The sequence below is a fragment of the Mustelus asterias genome, unplaced genomic scaffold (genome assembly GCF_964213995.1).
Source record: "Mustelus asterias unplaced genomic scaffold, sMusAst1.hap1.1 HAP1_SCAFFOLD_4164, whole genome shotgun sequence".
In the NCBI taxonomy this organism is placed as follows: Eukaryota; Metazoa; Chordata; class Chondrichthyes; order Carcharhiniformes; family Triakidae; genus Mustelus; species Mustelus asterias.
The window spans coordinates 3,659-20,857 of record NW_027594109.1 but is presented as its reverse complement, the minus strand read 5'-3'; the positions used below and the strand labels follow the sequence as shown (position 1 = coordinate 20,857).

At 53.5% G+C, this 17,199-nt stretch overlaps 1 protein-coding gene across 1 annotated transcript; it reads right to left on the bottom strand.

The window, feature by feature from the left end:
- Positions 1–462: 462 nt before the first annotated feature.
- LOC144490985 (NACHT, LRR and PYD domains-containing protein 3-like) lies at positions 463–16,574 on the bottom strand (the record flags this gene model as incomplete). The annotated part of the gene is made up of 3 exons (XM_078208661.1): positions 463–633; positions 7,231–7,401; positions 16,401–16,574. Coding segments are annotated over 3 exons (516 nt in total), but the record flags the coding sequence as incomplete, so codon positions are not given.
- Between the last annotated feature and the right edge of the window lie 625 nt (positions 16,575–17,199).

The following is a 17,199-nucleotide window of genomic DNA, read 5'->3' as shown; positions in this document are numbered from 1 at the left end:
TCTCTCTCTCTGTCCCTCTCTCTCTCTCTGTCCCTCTCTCTCTCTCTGTCCCTCTCTCTCTCTCTGTCCCCCTCTCTCTCTCTGTCCCCTCTCTCTCTCTGTCCCCCTCTCTCTCTCTGTCCCCCTCTCTCTCTCTGTCCCTCTCTCTCTCTGTCTCTCTCTCTGTCTCTCTCTGTCTCTCTCTCTCTCTCTCTGTCTCTCTGTGTCTCTCTCTCTCTGTCTCTGTCCCTCTGTCTCTCTCTCTCTGTCCCTCTCTCTGTCTCTCTCTCTCTGTCCCTCTCTCTGTCTCTCTCTCTCTCTGTCCCTCTCTCTGTCTCTCTCTCTCTAGTCCACTCCTTAGAACCTCCCTCTCTGACTGGTGAGAGTTCCTTCGATGCTCCCTCTGATTCGGGCTCCTGTGGAGGAGCTGTGTGTGTGAATGCTGTGATATGAGTTGAGGTTGTATTTTGAGTGAGAACCTACCTGAGTGTGTGCAGTGTACAGCCACGTCTCCTCATCGTTTCCTGGAGGACCTGGAGCCCCGAGTCCCCAAGCGGGTTAAAGTTGAGGCTAAGTTCTTTCACAGTCTGGTTCTCAGCCAGAGCAGAGCCAAGCTCCCTGCAACACTCCTCAGTCAGGTCATTGGAGTCCAATCTGTGTGGGCAGAATGGGGAGAGGGACAGGCAGAGACTGAGCTGGAAATTGAGCAATCCCCGATCATTCTGTAGGACACTTTGCACATGATAACTCCAACAACACTCGAGAAGCTCGACACCACCCAGGACAAAGCAGCCCCCGCTCGATCGACACACTAACCCCCACCTTCAACACTCACTCCCTCCACCACCGACACACAGAGGCAGCCGTGTGTACCATCTACAAGATGCACTGCAGCGACTCACCAAGGCTCCTTCAACAGCACCTTCCAAACCCACCACCTCTACCACCTAGAAGGACAAGGGCAGCAGACACATGGGGAACACCACCACCTGCAAGCTCCCCCTCCGAGCCCCACACACACCATCCTGACTTGGAAATATATCGGCTGTTCCTTCACTGTCGCTGGGGTCAAAATCCTGGAACTCCCTCCCTAACAGCACTGGGGGTGTACCTACACCACACGGACTGACTGATGTCCAATAACAATCCTGGAACTCCCTCCCTAACAGCACTGTGGGTGTACCTACACCACACGGACTGACTGATGTCCAATAACAATCCTGGAACTCCCTCCCTAACAGCACTGTGGGTGTACCTACACCACACGGGACTGACTGATGTCCAATAACAATCCTGGAACTCCCTCCCTAACAGCACTGTGGGTGTACCTACACCACACGGGACTGACTGATGTCCAATAACAATCCTGGAACTCCCTCCCTAACAGCACTGTGGGTGTACCTACACCACACGGGACTGACTGATGTCCAATAACAATCCTGGAACTCCCTCCCTAACAGCACTGTGGGTGTACCTACACCACACGGGACTGACTGATGTCCAATAACAATCCTGGAACTCCCTCCCTAACAGCACTGTGGGTGTACCTACACCACACGGGACTGACTGATGTCCAATAACAATCCTGGAACTCCCTCCCTAACAGCACTGTGGGTATACCTACACCACACGGGACTGACTGATGTCCAATAACAATCCTGGAACTCCCTCCCTAACAGCACTGTGGGTGTATCTACACCACACGGGACTGACTGATGTCCAATAACAATCCTGGAACTCCCTCCCTAACAGCACTGTGGGTGTACCTACACCACACGGACTGACTGATGTCCAATAACAATCCTGGAACTCTCTCTCTAACAGCACTGTGGGTGTACCTACACCACACGGACTTACTGATGTCCAATAACAATCCTGGAACTCTCTCTCTAACAGCACTGTGGGTGTACCTACACCACACGGGACTGACTGATGTCCAATAACAATCCTGGAACTCCCTCCCTAACAGCACTGTGGGTGTACCTACACCACACGGGACTGGCTGATGTCCAATAACAATCCTGGAACTCCCTCTCTAACGGCACTGTGGGTGTACTTACACCACACGGACTGACTGATGTCCAATAACAATCCTGGAACTTCCTCCCTAACAGCACTGTGGGTGTACCTACACCACACAGGACTGACTGATGTCCAATAACAATCCTGGAACTTCCTCCCTAACAGCACTGTGGGTGTACCTACACCACACGGGACTGACTGATGTCCAATAACAATCCTGGAACTTCCTCCCTAACAGCACTGTGGGTGTACCTACACCACACGGGGACTGACTGATGTCTAATAACAATCCTGGAACTCCCTCCCTAACAGCACTGTGGGTGTACCTACACCACACGGGACTGACTGATGTCCAATAACAATCCTGGAACTCTCTCCCTAACAGCACTGTGGGTGTACCTACACCACACGGGACTGACTGATGTCCAATAACAATCCTGGAACTCCCTCCCTAACAGCACTGTGGGTGTACCTACACCACACGGACTGACTGATGTCCAATAACAATCCTGGAACTCCCTCCCTAACAGCACTGTGGGTGTACCTACACCACACGGACTGACTGATGTCCAATAACAATCCTGGAACTCTCTCTCTAACAGCACTGTGGGTGTACCTACACCACACGGGTCTGCAGCGGGTTCGAGATGGCAGCTCACCCACCACCTCCTCGAGGGGCAGTTAGGGATGGGTAATAAATGCTGGGTCCAGCCAGTGATGCCCACGTCCCACGAATGACTATAAAAAGGTGAAGGTTGACGTTGACCCTGACGCCACACCTTGATCCTTCAGAACCCGGCCTGTCCCTTACTCCATGTTGGAGAAGGTGGAAACTGAGCCGTGGTGTCGTGAAAGCTTGGACATAATAAGGCCGGTGCAGTTTGCAGAATGGGCTACGCCGGTAGTCCCTGTTCTTAAGCCCGACAAATCAGTTTGTCTTTGTGGGGGCTATAAACTGACCGTTACTGGGTCTCCAAACTCAATAGGTACCCTGTGCCCCAGATCAAAGATCTGTACGCCACGGTAACAGGTGGAAGGACATTTTCCACTGGCCTGGAGTAAGGGACTGGTCCACTGTTACCTCCAGCTTGAATTAGACCAGTCCGCCTGGGAAAATGTGATAATTAACACACTCAAGGGACTCGGAATATATCCGTTTGCCTTTCGGGACCTCATCAGTTTGTGCCATCTTCCAAAGCGTGAGGGAGACCTCCCTCAAGGGCTGCCCAGGGAGCAGTGTACTTAGATAGACTTAGATGGCATCCGTGGCGAGGGAACTGGCAGGGATTCTGTTTGATTGGAGGATAACAGCGCTCACTGCAATGGGTGTAACTCCAGCAGAGCGATCGATAGGGTATCGGGTTCACACCAGATTGAGCCGATTCTTCCTAAACTTGACGGGGAGGGTGCAGTCCAACAGGAAAACCGGAAAAGAAACTTTGATTCTGCACGGAGGGAAAGAACTTTTACAGCGGGTCAGCTGGTTCACGTGAGGAGCGCTGGGGATAAAATTAGGGTGATTGGCTCCACTGGATAGTGAAGGTATGGGAATGAGATAGAGAATCTGGTGAACTGGTGCAGCAACAATAATCTCTCCCTCAATGTCAACAAAACCAAGGAGATTGTCATCGACTTCAGGAAGCGTAAAGGAGAACATGCTCCTGTCTACATCAATGGGGACGAAGCAGAAAGGGTCGAGGGCTTCAAGTTTTTAGGTGTCCAGATCACCAACAACCTGTCCTGGTCCCCCCACGCTGACACCATAGTTAAGAAAGCCCCATCAACGCCTCTACTTTCTCAGAAGACTAAGGAAATTTGGCATGTCAGCTACGACTCTCATCAACTTTTACAGATGCACCATAGAAAGCATTCTTTCTGGTTGTATCACAGCTTGGTCTGGGGCTCCTGCTCTGCCCAAGACCGCAAGGAACTACAAAAGGTCGTGAATGTAGCCCAATCCATCACGCAAACCAGCCTCCCATCCATTGACTCTGTCTACACTTCCCGCTGCCTCGGGAAAAGCAGCCAGCATAATTAAGGACCCCCCCACACCCCGGACATTCTCTCTTCCACCTTCTTCCGTCGGGAAAAAGATACAAAAGTCTGAGGTCACGAACCAACCGACTCAAGAACAGCTTCTTCCCTGCTGCCGTCAGACTTTTGAATGGACCTACCTCGCATTAAGTTGATCTTTCTCTACACCCGAGCTATGACTGTAACACTGCATTCTGCACTCTCTCATTTCCTTCTCTATGAACAGTATGCTTTGTCTGTATAGCCGCGTAAGAAACAATACTTTTCACTGTATACTGATACACATGATAATAATAAATCAAATCAGGTGAAGGTACGGACTCTGAGATGGAGGCTGAAGGAGGGCTCTGGCCTGAAGCGGAACCTATTTCAGTAACTCAGTGACACTCTCTCTGAAACAGAACATCCGCTGTTGGGTTGAGACAGCCTGAGGCAGTCCCGCCGTTGACGCAGCCCCACCCGAGTGCCGAGCGTTGGAATGGTCACCCTCACAGCAGGGCGCTGGGAGCGATATTGTGACAACCACAAAGGCCAAAGGGATTGTGAATCGATTGACCCATGGGGCTCATTTAGGAGCTGCCTGACTGGACAAGCACACACTCGAATGCCATGGGAAGCAGCTGGCAGGGGTTTGGACCCTGGAACTTTGCCCAGACAGGGGTTGTAGGTCCTGAGGTGAAATCTACCTGACCGGAAGCTGCAGGAACAGACATTCCCTTTGCTTCAGAACAAAGGCTGTTGGTGACAGAAAACTAGCCTTTCACTGAAATACTGCGACACTCCCTCCCTCCATTCCCAAACTGTGACACTCCCTCCCTCCGTCCCCAAACTGTGACACTCCCTCCCTCCATTCCCAAACTGTGACACTCCCTCCCTCCCTCAGTCCCCAAACTGTGACACTCCCTCCCTCCCTCAGTCCCCAAACTGTGACACTCCCTCCCTCCCCAAACTGTGACACTCCCTCCCTCCGTCCCCAAACTGTGACACTCCCTCCCTCCCTCCATTCCCAAACTGTGACACTCCCTCCCTCCGTCCCCAAACTGTGACACTCCCTCCCTCCCTCAGTCCCCAAACTGTGACACTCCCTCCCTCCCTCCGTCCCCAAACTGTGACACTCCCTCCCTCCATTCCCAAACTGTGACACTCCCTCCCTCCCTCCGTCCCCAAACTGTGACACTCCCTCCCTCCCTCAGTCCCCAAACTGTGACACTCCCTCCCTCCCTCAGTCCCCAAACTGTGACACTCCCTCCCTCCCTCAGTCCCCAAACTGTGACACTCCCTCCCTCCCTCAGTCCCCAAACTGTGACACTCCCTCCCTCCATTCCCAAACTGTAACACTCCCTCCCTCCCTCAGTCCCCAAACTGTGACACTCCCTCCCTCCATTCCCAAACTGTGACACTCCCTCCCTCCCTCAGTCTCCAAACTGTGACACTCCCTCCCTCCCTCAGTCTCCAAACTGTGACACTCCCTCCCTCAGTCCCCAAACTGTGACCCTCCCTCCCTCCGTCCCCAAACTGTGACACTCCCTCCCTCCATCCCCAAACTGTGACACTCCCTCCCTCCCTCAGTCCCCAAACTGTGACACTCCCTCCCTCCCTCCCTCAGTCCCCAAACTGTGACACTCCCTCCCTCCCTCAGTCCCCAAACTGTGACACTCCCTCCCTCCCTCAGTCCCCAAACTGTGACACTCCCTCCCTCCCTCAGTCCCCAAACTGTGACACTCCCTCCCTCCCCAAACTGTGACACTCCCTCCCTCCCTCAGTCCCCAAACTGTGACACTCCCTCCCTCAGTCCCCAAACTGTGACACTCCCTCCCTCCCTCAGTCCCCAAACTGTGACACTCCCTCCCTCCCTCAGTCCCCAAACTGTGACACTCCCTCCCTCAGTCCCCAAACTGTGACACTCCCTCCCTCCCTCAGTCCCCAAACTGTGACACTCCCTCCCTCCCTCCCTCCGTCCCCAAACTGTGACACTCCCTCCCTCCCTCAGTCCCCAAACTGTGACACTCCCTCCCTCCCTCCCTCAGTCCCCAAACTGTGACACTCCCTCCCTCCCTCAGTCCCCAAACTGTGACACTCCCTCCCTCCCTCAGTCCCCAAACTGTGACACTCCCTCCCTCAGTCCCCAAACTGTGACACTCCCTCCCTCCCTCAGTCCCCAAACTGTGACACTCCCTCCCTCCCCAAACTGTCACACTCCCTCCCTCCCTCCGTCCCCAAACTGTGACACTCCCTCTCTCCCTCAGTCCCCAAACTGTGACACTCCCTCCCTCCCTCCCTCAGTCCCCAAACTGTGACACCCCCTCCCTCCCTCAGTCCCCAAACTGTGACACTCCCTCCCTCCCTCAGTCCCCAAACTGTGACACTCCCTCCCTCCCTCAGTCCCCAAACTGTGACACTCCCTCCCTCAGTCCCCAAACTGTGACACTCCCTCCCTCAGTCCCCAAACTGTGTCACTCCCTCCCTCCCTCAGTCCCCAAACTGTGACACTCCCACCCTCCCTCAGTCCCCAAACTGTGACACTCCCTCCCTCCCTCCCTCAGTCCCCAAACTGTGACACTCCCTCCCTCCCTCAGTCCCCAAACTGTGACACTCCCTCCCTCCCTCAGTCCCCAAACTGTGACACTCCCTCCCTCCCTCAGTCCCCAAACTGCGACACTCCCTCCCTCAGTCCCCAAACTGTGACACTCCCACCCTCCCTCAGTCCCCAAACTGTGACACTCCCTCCCTCCCTCAGTCCCCAAACTGTGACACTCCCTCCCTCCGTCCCCAAACTGTGACACTCCCTCCCTCCCTCAGTCCCCAAACTGTGACACTCCCTCCCTCCCTCAGTCCCCAAACTGTGACACTCCCTCCCTCCCTCAGTCCCCAAACTGTGACACTCCCTCCCTCCCTCCCTCAGTCCCCAAACTGTGACCCTCCCTCCCTCCCTCAGTCCCCAACTGTGACACTCCCTCCCTCCCTCAGTCCCCAAACTGTGACACTCCCTCCCTCCCTCAGTCCCCAAACTGTGACACTCCCTCCCTCAGTCCCCAAACTGTGACACTCCCTCCCTCAGTCCCCAAACTGTGACACTCCCTCCCTCCCTCTGTCCCCAAACTGTGACACTCCCTCCCTCCCTCCCTCCCTCCCTCAGTCCCCAAACTGTGACACTCCCTCCCTCTCCTCCCTCAACATCTGCCCAAATCTACTTACTTCAGGCTCTGTATCCTGCAGTTGGGATCCTTGAGGCATCGGTAGATATCCAGCAGTCCGGAATCTTTCAGGGAGTTATCATTGAGGTCCAGATGTGTCAAGCTCCAGCTGTTTCTTATCGCTAAAGCCAGCTTTGGGCCCGAGGCGCTTGTCAGTCTGTTATTCCTCAACCTGGGTCCAATCAAAGGAATCAGCGGTGAGATACAGGGATACAATCCTTGGTGATCATCCCAGAGGAACTATCTTCTCCCAGGCTAAGGTCTCATTGCAGCAGAGAAATGGAGTTTCTGTCCCCGTGCTCTGGAGCCTTGCCTTGACCCCAGCAACACCCAATTCCACTCATTCAGATTTAAATGAAAAAAAAGGGAGGTATTTTCGCTGAACTATTAATCCAGAAACTCAGCTAATGTTCTGGGAGACCTGGGTTCATAGATTCATAAAATCACACAGCTCAGAAGAGGCCTTCAGCCCATCGAGTACACACCAGCACATTAGAAGCACCTGAACTTCCACCTAATCCCATCTGTCAGCACTTGGCCCAAAGCCTTGAATGTTCTGATGCGCCAAGTGCCCATCCAGGTACTTTTTAAAGGATGTGAGGCCTCCCGCCTCCACCACCCTCCCAGACAGCGCATTCCAGACCCTTTCCACCCTCTGGGTAAAAAAGCTTTTCCTCACATCCCCCCTAAACCTCCTGCCCCTCACCTTGAACTTATGTCCCCCTCGTGACTGACCCTTCAACTCAGGGGAACAGCTGCTCCCTATCCACCCTGTCCATGCCCCTCATAATCTTGTAACCTCGATCAGATCACCCCTCAGTCTTCTCTGCTCTAGAGAAAACAACCCAAGCCTATCCAACCTCTCTTCATAACTGAAACACTCCATCCCAGGCAGCATCCTGGTGAATCTCCTCTGTACCCCCTCTAGTACAATCACATCCTCCCTATAGTGAGGTGACCAGAACTGCGCACAGTACTGCAGCTGTGGCCTAACCAAAGTTCTATCCAACTCCATCCTGACCTCTATACCCCGATTGATAAAGGCGAGTGTGCCGTATGCCTTTTTCACCACCCTATTAGCCTGCCTTTCCGCCTTCAGAGATCTGTGGACAAACTCGCCAAGGTCCCTGTGTCCCGCAGAACCTCCTCGTGTCCATTCACTGAACACTTCCTTGTCAAATTACGAGGCAGATTTTTTACACAGAGGGTGGTGGGTGCCTGGAACTCGCTGCCGGGGGAGGGAGTGGAAGCGGATACGATAGTGAGTTTTAAGGGGCGTCTTGACAAATCCATGAATAGGATGGGAATAGAGGGATACGGTCCCCGGAAGGGTAGGGGGTTTTAGTTCGGTCGGGGCAGGCTTGGAGGGCCAAAGGGCCTGTTCCTGTGCTGGAATGTTCTTTGTTCTTTGTACTCCTTCCAAAGTCTATCACCTCACACTTTTCAGGGTTAAATTCTATCTGCCACTTATCCGCTCATTTGACCTTTCCGTCCATATCTCCTTGTAGCCCTAGACACTCTGTCTCCCGCCAGGGCAGGCGGTGGAATTTGAATTCAATAAAAAATATCTGGAATTAAGAATCTACTGAACACCATGAAACCATTGTCGAGTGTCGGGAAAACCCATCTGGGTCACTAATGTCCCTTTAGGGAAGGAAATCTGCCGTCCTTACCCAGTCGGGCCTACATGTGACTCCAGACACACAGCAATGTGGGTGACTCTCAACTGCCCTCCAAGGGCAACTAGGGATGGGCAACAAATGCTGGGCCCAGCCAGCGACGCCCGTGTCCCACGGATGAATAAAAAAAGGAAGTAGATTATGCCAATGGCTGTGAAGCACTGGTCAGAGTCCCAGCCGGGGTATTGTGCCATCCTTTCCAAAGGATGTCAGTGCCTTGGAGAGGGTGCGGATTAGACCCAGCAGAATGCTCCCTGGGATATGAACATTTCAATTAGGAACAGGAGGAGGCCACTCGGCCCCTCCAGCCTGAGGCCCCTCCAACCCTGCTCCCCCACTCAATAATATCCTGACTGATCTCATTGTAACCTCAACCCCACATTCCCACTGACCCCAGATAACCTTTCACCCTCAATAAGCTTTCACTCCATAACCTTTCACCCCCGATAACCTTTCACCCCCGATAACCTTTCACCCCCCCCCCATTAATCAAGAATCTATCTAACTCATCCTTCGAAATATTCAGACTCTGTTCCCACTGCCTTTTGAGGAAGAGAGTTCCAGACTCACCATCCTCCGAGAGAAAGCATTTCTTCTCTTCTCCGTCTGAAATGGGCCACCCCTTATTATTGAACAGTGACCCTCACTTCTAGATTCTCCCAGAAGAGGAAACATCTTCTCCATATCTACCCTGTCAATACCCCTCAGGGTCTGGAAGCTTTCAATCAAATCACCTCTTACTCTCCCAAACTCCAGTGGATTCAAAACTAACCTGTCCAACCTTTCCTCATTAGACATCCCACCCATTCCTGGTTTCAGTCTAATAAACCTTCTCTAAACGGCTTCCACACACTTACATTGTTCCTTAAGCAAAGAGGTTGATACTATCCACAACACTCCAGATGTAACCTCACCAATGCCCTGTACAACTGAAGCACAACCTCCCGAGCTTTGTAATCAATTCCCCTCACAATAACCAATAATGTTCTATAAGTTTTCCAAATTACTTGCTGTAGCTGTAGACGAGCCTTTTGGAATTCATACACTAGGACACCCAGATCCAAAACGTGTGTGATTTCAGGAAGAAATTAGATTTCGCTCTTGGGGCTAAAGGAATCGAGGGATATGGGGGGAAGGGGGGGGATCAGGATATTGAATTCGATGATCAGCCATGGTCAGAATGAATGGCAGAGGGCTCAAAGGGTCGAAAGGCCTCCTCCTGTTTCCAAAGAGCTTCTACAAATACATAAAGGGCAAAAGAGTAACAAGGGAGAGAGTAGGGCCTCTTAAGGATCAACAAGGTCATCTATGTGCGGATCTACAAGAGATGGGTGAGATCCTAAATGAATATTTCTCATCAGTATTTACTGTTGAGAAAAGCATGGATGTTAGGGAACTTGGGGACATAAATAAGTGATGTCTTGAGGAGTGTACATATTACAGAGAAGGAGGTGCTGGAAGTCTTAAAGCGAATCAAGGTAGATAAATCCCCGGGACCTGATGAAGTGTATCCCAGGACACTGTGGGAGGCTAGGGAGGAAATTGTGGGTCCCCTAGCAGAGATATTTGAATCATCGATAGTCACGGGTGAGGTGCCTGAAGATTGGAGAGTGGCAAATGTTGTGCCTTTGTTTAAAAAGGGCTGCAGGGAAAAGCCTGGGAACTACAGGCCAGTGAGCCTCACATCTGTGGTGGGTAAGTTGTTAGATGGTATTCTGAGAGACAGGATCTACAGGCATTTAGTGACGCAAGGACTGATTAGGGACAGTCAGCATGGCTTTGTGAGTGGAAAATCATGTCTCACAAATTTGATTGAGTTTTTTGGAGGGGTAACCAAGAAGGTGGATGAGGGCAGTGCAGTTGATGTTGTCTACATGGACTTTAGCAAGGCCTTTGACAAGGTACCGCATGGTAGGTTGTTGCATAAAGTTAAATCTCACGGGATCCAGGGTGAGGTATCTAAATGGATACAAAATTGGCTTCTTGACAGAAGCCAGAGGGTGGTTGTAGTGGGTTGTTTTTCAAACCGGAGGCCTGTGACCAGCGGTGTGCCTCAGGGATCAGTGCTGGGCCCACTGTTATTTGTCATTTATATTAATGATTTGGATGAGAATATCGGAGGCATGGTTAGTAAGTTTGCAGATGACACCAAGATTGGTGGCATAGTGGACAGTGAAGGTTATCTCCAACTGCAACGGGATCTTGATCAATTGGGCCAGTGGGCTGACGAATGGCAGATGGAGTTTAATTTAGACAAATGCGAGGTGATGCATTTTGGTAGATTGAACCAGGGCAGGACTTACTCAGTTAATGGTAGGGCGTTGGGGAGAGTTACAGAACAAAGAGATCTAGGGAAACATGTTCATAGCTCCTTGAAAGTGGAGTCACAGGTGGACAGAGTGGTGAAGAAGGCATTCGGCATGCTTGGTTTCATTGGTCAGAACATTGAATACAGGAGTTGGGACGTCTTGTTGAAGTTGTTCAAGACATTGGTGAGGCCACACTTGGAATACTGTGTATAGTTCTGGTCACCTTATTATAGAAAGGATATTATTAAACTAAAAAGAGTGCAGAAAAGATTTACTAGGATGCTACCGGAACTTGATGGATTGAGTTATAAGGAGAGGCTGAATAGACTGGGACTTTTTCTCTGGAGCGTAGGAGGCTGAGGGGTGATCTTATAGAGGTCTATAAAATAATGAGGGGCACAGATCAGCTAGATAGTCAATATCTTTTCCCAAAGGTAGGGGAGTCCAAAACTAGGGGGCACAGGTTTAATGTGAGAGGGGAGAGATACAAAAGTGTCCAGAGGGGCAATTGTTTCACACAGAGGGTGGTGAGTGTCTGGAACGAGCTGCCGGAGGCAGTAGTAGAGGTGGGTACAATTTTATCTTTTAAAAAGAATTTAGACAGTTACAGGGGTACGATGGGTAGAGAGGGATATGGGCCAAATGTGGGCAATTGGGATTAGCTTAGGGGTTAAAACTGGGCGGCATGGACAAGTTGGGCCGAAGGGCCGGTTTCCATGCTGTAAACCTCTCTGACTCTACGAGTCTATGGTTGCTATTTTGCTGTTTTTATTCTATGTGCTGGGCGGACCTGAAACTGGGAGAGTTTCAGATCCGTATTTTGGGCGTGTTTTTAGTTCCTCCCAGCCTGCAATATTATCAGCGGTTCCGAATCTCGCTGCAGAGGCCTGTGGGTGGGGCGTAATGTGCCCAACAGCCTGCATAGGGAGGTAGTGCGCACGTGCAGGCCTCTGATGCTGCACATGCGCATTGGTAGTAGCAGGCCCGACAGAGAGAGAGCTGTCAGGCCCCTGCTGCTGCAGGCAGCCTCAAGCAGCTCCCACCCCCGTGCGTAATCGCGGGGACCCCCACCCCCCCCCCCCCCCCCGCAACACCCCCCCGCCACCCAGACCGATCGCAGAGCCCCCTCCCCCGACCAATCGCTGCAGAGTGGCAGTGGGCCCCCTCCTTCATTCGCCCCTCCCCCTTTAGCCCCTCCCCATTGGCCCTGCCCCCCCACTGGCCCCACCCACGACACTGTCCCTGCCCCCACTGGTCCCACCCCTGGCACTGCCCCACCCCCACTGGCTCTGCCCCCGGCAGTGGTGGGCATTGCCCAGGTGCCAGTCTGGCACTGCCAAAGGGGTTCCCCCTGCCCCCCCCCCCTTGCCCTCGGCCTCCCCGAGGAGACTCCATGTCCTCCGGTTCCACCGGTGCGGCCCAATCGCCTGCTCCCCGTTCATGGTGTCCATTCCCCGCCGGAGCGAACCTTTCCCGGTGAGGTCATAAAGGAGGGCGGGGCTGGAGAATGAGTGGCGGGCTCGCTAAGCGGATGTAAAACAGCATTCGCATAAATTTACATATATTAACCTGCCTCCGACCCATTCCCGAGAGGCCGATCGCACTGGAAATCCAGTGGTTGGAAACCAGCGCCGATCGCGCTCAGCGCTTTACACCCCACTTTACCCCCACGCCGTACCCAAAATCGGGCGCAATGCGATGGTAAAATTGCCCCGTGAGTCTGCAATCTCTCACCATTGAAACCAGCTCACTCTTCATCCCTGCTGACCAGAATGGACATTTTCCCACATTCCACTCCATTCCCCAGAGCTTCCCCCACTCGCTTCACCTGCCTATATCCCTCTGAAATCTCCTTACGTCCTCTTCACAACTTACTGTCCCAATGACCATTGCATCATCAGTACATGGAGCAACACAGTCACTTCATTGCAGTGTTAATGTCAGCCTATTTGTGACACGAGATAAATAAAAATAAGCCATCTCTTCAGCCCCTTCATCCGCGTCGTTTACAGCCACTGGAAACACTGACCCTAGCGACACACCACATGCACGGGGGCACAGTGGGTTAGCACTGCTGCCTCACAGCGCCAGGGACCCGGGTTCAATTCCAGCCTCGGGTCACTCTCTGTGTGGAGTCTGTACGTTCTCCCCGTGTCTGTGTGGGTTTCCTCCGGGTGCTCCGGCTTCTTCCCACAGTCTGAAAGATGTGCTGGTTAGGGTGCATTGGCCGTGCTAAATTCTCCCTCAGTGTACCCGAACAGGCGCCGGAGTGTGGCGACTAGGGGATTTTCACAGTAACATCATTGCGGTGTTAATATAAGCCTACATGTGACTAATAGAGTCATAGAGGTTACAGCATGGAAACAGGCCCTTCGGCCCAACTTGTCCATGCCACCCTTATTTTTTAAACCCCTAAGTTAATCCCAATTGCCCGCATTTGGCCCATATCCCCCTGTACTTGGACGGGTTGATGGATGAGAGGGGTGTGGAGGGATATGGTCCAAGTGCAGGTCAGTGGGACTAGGCATAAAATGGTTCGGCACAGACAAGAAGGGCCAAAAGGCCTGTTTCTGAGCTGTAATTTTCTATGGTTCTATGTACCCATCGTACCCATGTAACTGTCTAAATGCTTCTTAAAAGATAAAATTGTACCCACCTCTGCTACTACCTCGGGCAGCTCGTTCCAGACACTCACCACCCTCTGTGTGAAAAAATTGCCCCTCTGGTCACTTTCTGGTTCTGGTCGCCGCACTACCAGAAGGACGTGGAGGCTTTGGAGAGAGTACAGAGGAGGTTTACCAGGATGTTGCCTGGTATGGAGGGGCTTAGTTATGAGGAGAGATTGGGTAAACTGGGGTTGTTCTCCTTGGAAAGACGGAGGATGAGGGGAGATCTAATAGAGGTGTATAAAATTATGAAAGGCACAGATAGGGTGAACGGTGGGAAGCTTTTTTCCAGATCGGTGGTGACGTCCACGAGGGGTCATAGGTTCAAGGTGAGGGAGGGGGAGGTTTAACACGGATATCAGAAGGACGTATTTTACACAGAGGGTGGTGGGGGCCTGGAATGCGCTGCCGGGCAAGGTGGTGGAGGCGGACACACAGGGAACGTTTAAGACTTATCTAGACAGCCATATGAACGGAGTGGGAATGGAGGGATACAAAAGAATGGTCTAGTTTGGACCAGGGAGCGGCACGGGCTTGGAGGGCCGAAGGGCCTGTTCCTGTGCTGTATTGTTCTTTGTTCTTTTGTATCTCTCCCCCCTCACCTTAAACCTATGCCCTCTAGTTTTAGACTCCCTGACCTTTGGGAATAAACTTTAACTCGATACATCCAGCCAGCCAGAAAAAGACCCATTTATTCCTACTCTCTGTTTCCTGTTTGCGAACCACTCTTCAATCTCTGCCAATACGTTACCCTCTGCACCTCGAGCTTTCATTATCGGCAATAACCTTTGATGTGGCACCTCATCAAACGCCTACTGGAAAACTGGGTGCATTCACCCACCCGTTTCCCCTGTATCCACAGCACGTGTTACTGCTTCCAATGTATCGGTTAAACAGGATTTCCTTTCACTAAACCATGTTGACTCTGCCTGATTACCGGGATTTTATCTAAATGTCCTGCTTTAACATTTCAATAACGGCCAGTAACACCTTCCCTGTGACAGGTGTTAACTGGCCTGTAGTTTCTGGCTTTCTGTCTCCCTTGTTTCCTGAAGAAACTCTCTGCTCCGTAACTCTGCAGATCATGTGGAGGGACTGGGAGAAGCTGGGTCATTTATCCCACCAGCTGGGAAGGTTAAGGGGATTAAATTAAGGTGTTTAAGATCAGGAAGATATGCAGTAGAGTGAGTAAGGAGAGTCAGGGGTAGCACAGTGGTTAGCACTGCTGCCTCACAGAGCCAGGGACCCGGGTTCGATCACTGTCTGTGCGGAGTCTGTACATTCTCCCCGTGTCTGCGTGGGTTTCCTCCGGGTGCTCCGGTTTCCTCCCACAGTCCGAAAGACATGCTGGTTAGGGTGGATTGGCCGTGCTAAATTGCCCCATAGTGTCAGGGGGGATGAACTAGAGTAAATGTGTGGGGTTATGGGGATAGGGCCTGGGTGGGATTGTGGTCGGTGCAGACTCGATGGGCCGAATGGCCTCTTTCTGCACTGTAGGGTTTCTATGGAATTGTAGGTCATCGGGAAAGAGCCAGAAAGGGAGGTGGGGTTTTGTTTTTGAAGATCAAACAAATCTAAGGGCTGGACTAGGCCACTCGGCCCATCGATCCTGCTATCCCCCATTCGATACGATCATGGCTGATCCAAATGTGCTGTCACCTCCCCCCTTTCCCTCTGATCCCCCTCCCCCCGTGACCCTCAACCCCCTTGTGGGTCAGAATATCGGCCTTGAATATATTCAATGAGCTGTAGCCCCCTCTGCTGTCCGGGGGAGAGGGGGGGGTGGATTTCCACACACTGAACCCCCGACCCCCAACGCTGCCCCCCCCCTGACCCCGCCCCCCCCCCCTGCCCCCAACGCCCTCGCCCCCTCCGCCCACTGCCCCCCCACCCGTCCCCCCCATCACCCCCCCGCTGCCCCCCACCCCCCCGCCACCCCCCTGTCCCCCCTGCCCCCCCCCGCCACCGACGCCCCCCCACTCCCCACCCCTCCCGCCCCACCGCCGCCACCCCGTCCCCAGCCCCTCCCCCCTCCTGCACCCGACATTCACCCCCCCTCCCCCGACACTCACCCCCCCCTCCCACGACACTCACCCCCCCCGCCCCCGACACTCGCCCCCGACACTCACCCCCCCTCCCACGACACTCACCCCCCCCGCCCCCGACACTCACCCCCGACACTCACCCCCCCGCCCCCGACACTCACACCCCCTCCCCCGACACTCACACCCCCTCCCCCCGACACTCACCCCCCCTCGCCCCCGACACTCACCCCCCGACACTGACCCCCGACACTGACCCCCGACACTGACCCCCGACACTGACCCCCAGTTACCTTGCCCCCCACCCCACCGCGACTCTGCCCCCACCCCTGGCCGACACTGCCCCCCCCACCCCACCCGCCGGCACTGCTCCATCCCCTACCGCGACTCTGCCCCCCCCCCCCGCAGTGACCCCCCCCCCCCCCCCCCCCCCCCCCTACCCTGACTCTGCGTGCCCCCTGTGTGAAAGTCTCACCCCAGTCTCTCCAGTTGGCAGTTTCTCTGCAGCAGCCCCTGGCACAGTAGGTCCAAGCCAGCGTCACCCAGCCCCCGGTTATTCCCCAGGTCCAGGCTGGTCAGCTGGGCATTGTCACCCAGCACGCTGACCAACTCCACACAGGAACCCTGCGTCAGGGAGTTCCCACACAGCCTGTCAGAGAGAGAGAGAGAGTTAGGGGTGTCCCGAGGGGGCATGGGGTGGGAAATGGGGAAGAGGTGGTGAGGAGGATACCGAGAGGTGGTGGGAGCGTGGGCAGCAGCACTCGAGGGGAGGTTGTCTGAGTTACTGGCACCGAGTGGAGGGGAAAGAGACAGGGAGAGGGTTAGAGAGACAGAGAGAGGGTTAGAGAGACAGAGAGAGGGGTTAGAGAGACAGAGAGAGGGGTTAGAGAGACTGAGAGAGGGGTTAGAGAGACTGAGAGAGGGTTAGAGAGACAGAGAGAGGGGTTAGAGAGAGAGAGAGAGGGTTAGAGAGACAGAGAGAGGGGTTAGAGAGACTGAGAGAGGGTTAGAGAGACAGAGAGAGGGTTAGAGAGACAGAGAGAGGGGTTAGAGAGACTGAGAGAGGGGTTAGAGAGACTGAGAGAGGGGTTAGAGAGACAGAGAGAGGGGTTAGAGAGACTGAGAGAGGGGTTCGAGAGACTGAGAGAGGGGTTCGAGAGACTGAGAGAGGGTTAGAGAGACTGAGAGAGGGTTAGAGAGACTGAGAGAGGGGTTAGAGAGACTGAGAGAGGGGTTAGAGAGACTGAGAGAGGGTTAGAGAGACTGAGAGAGGG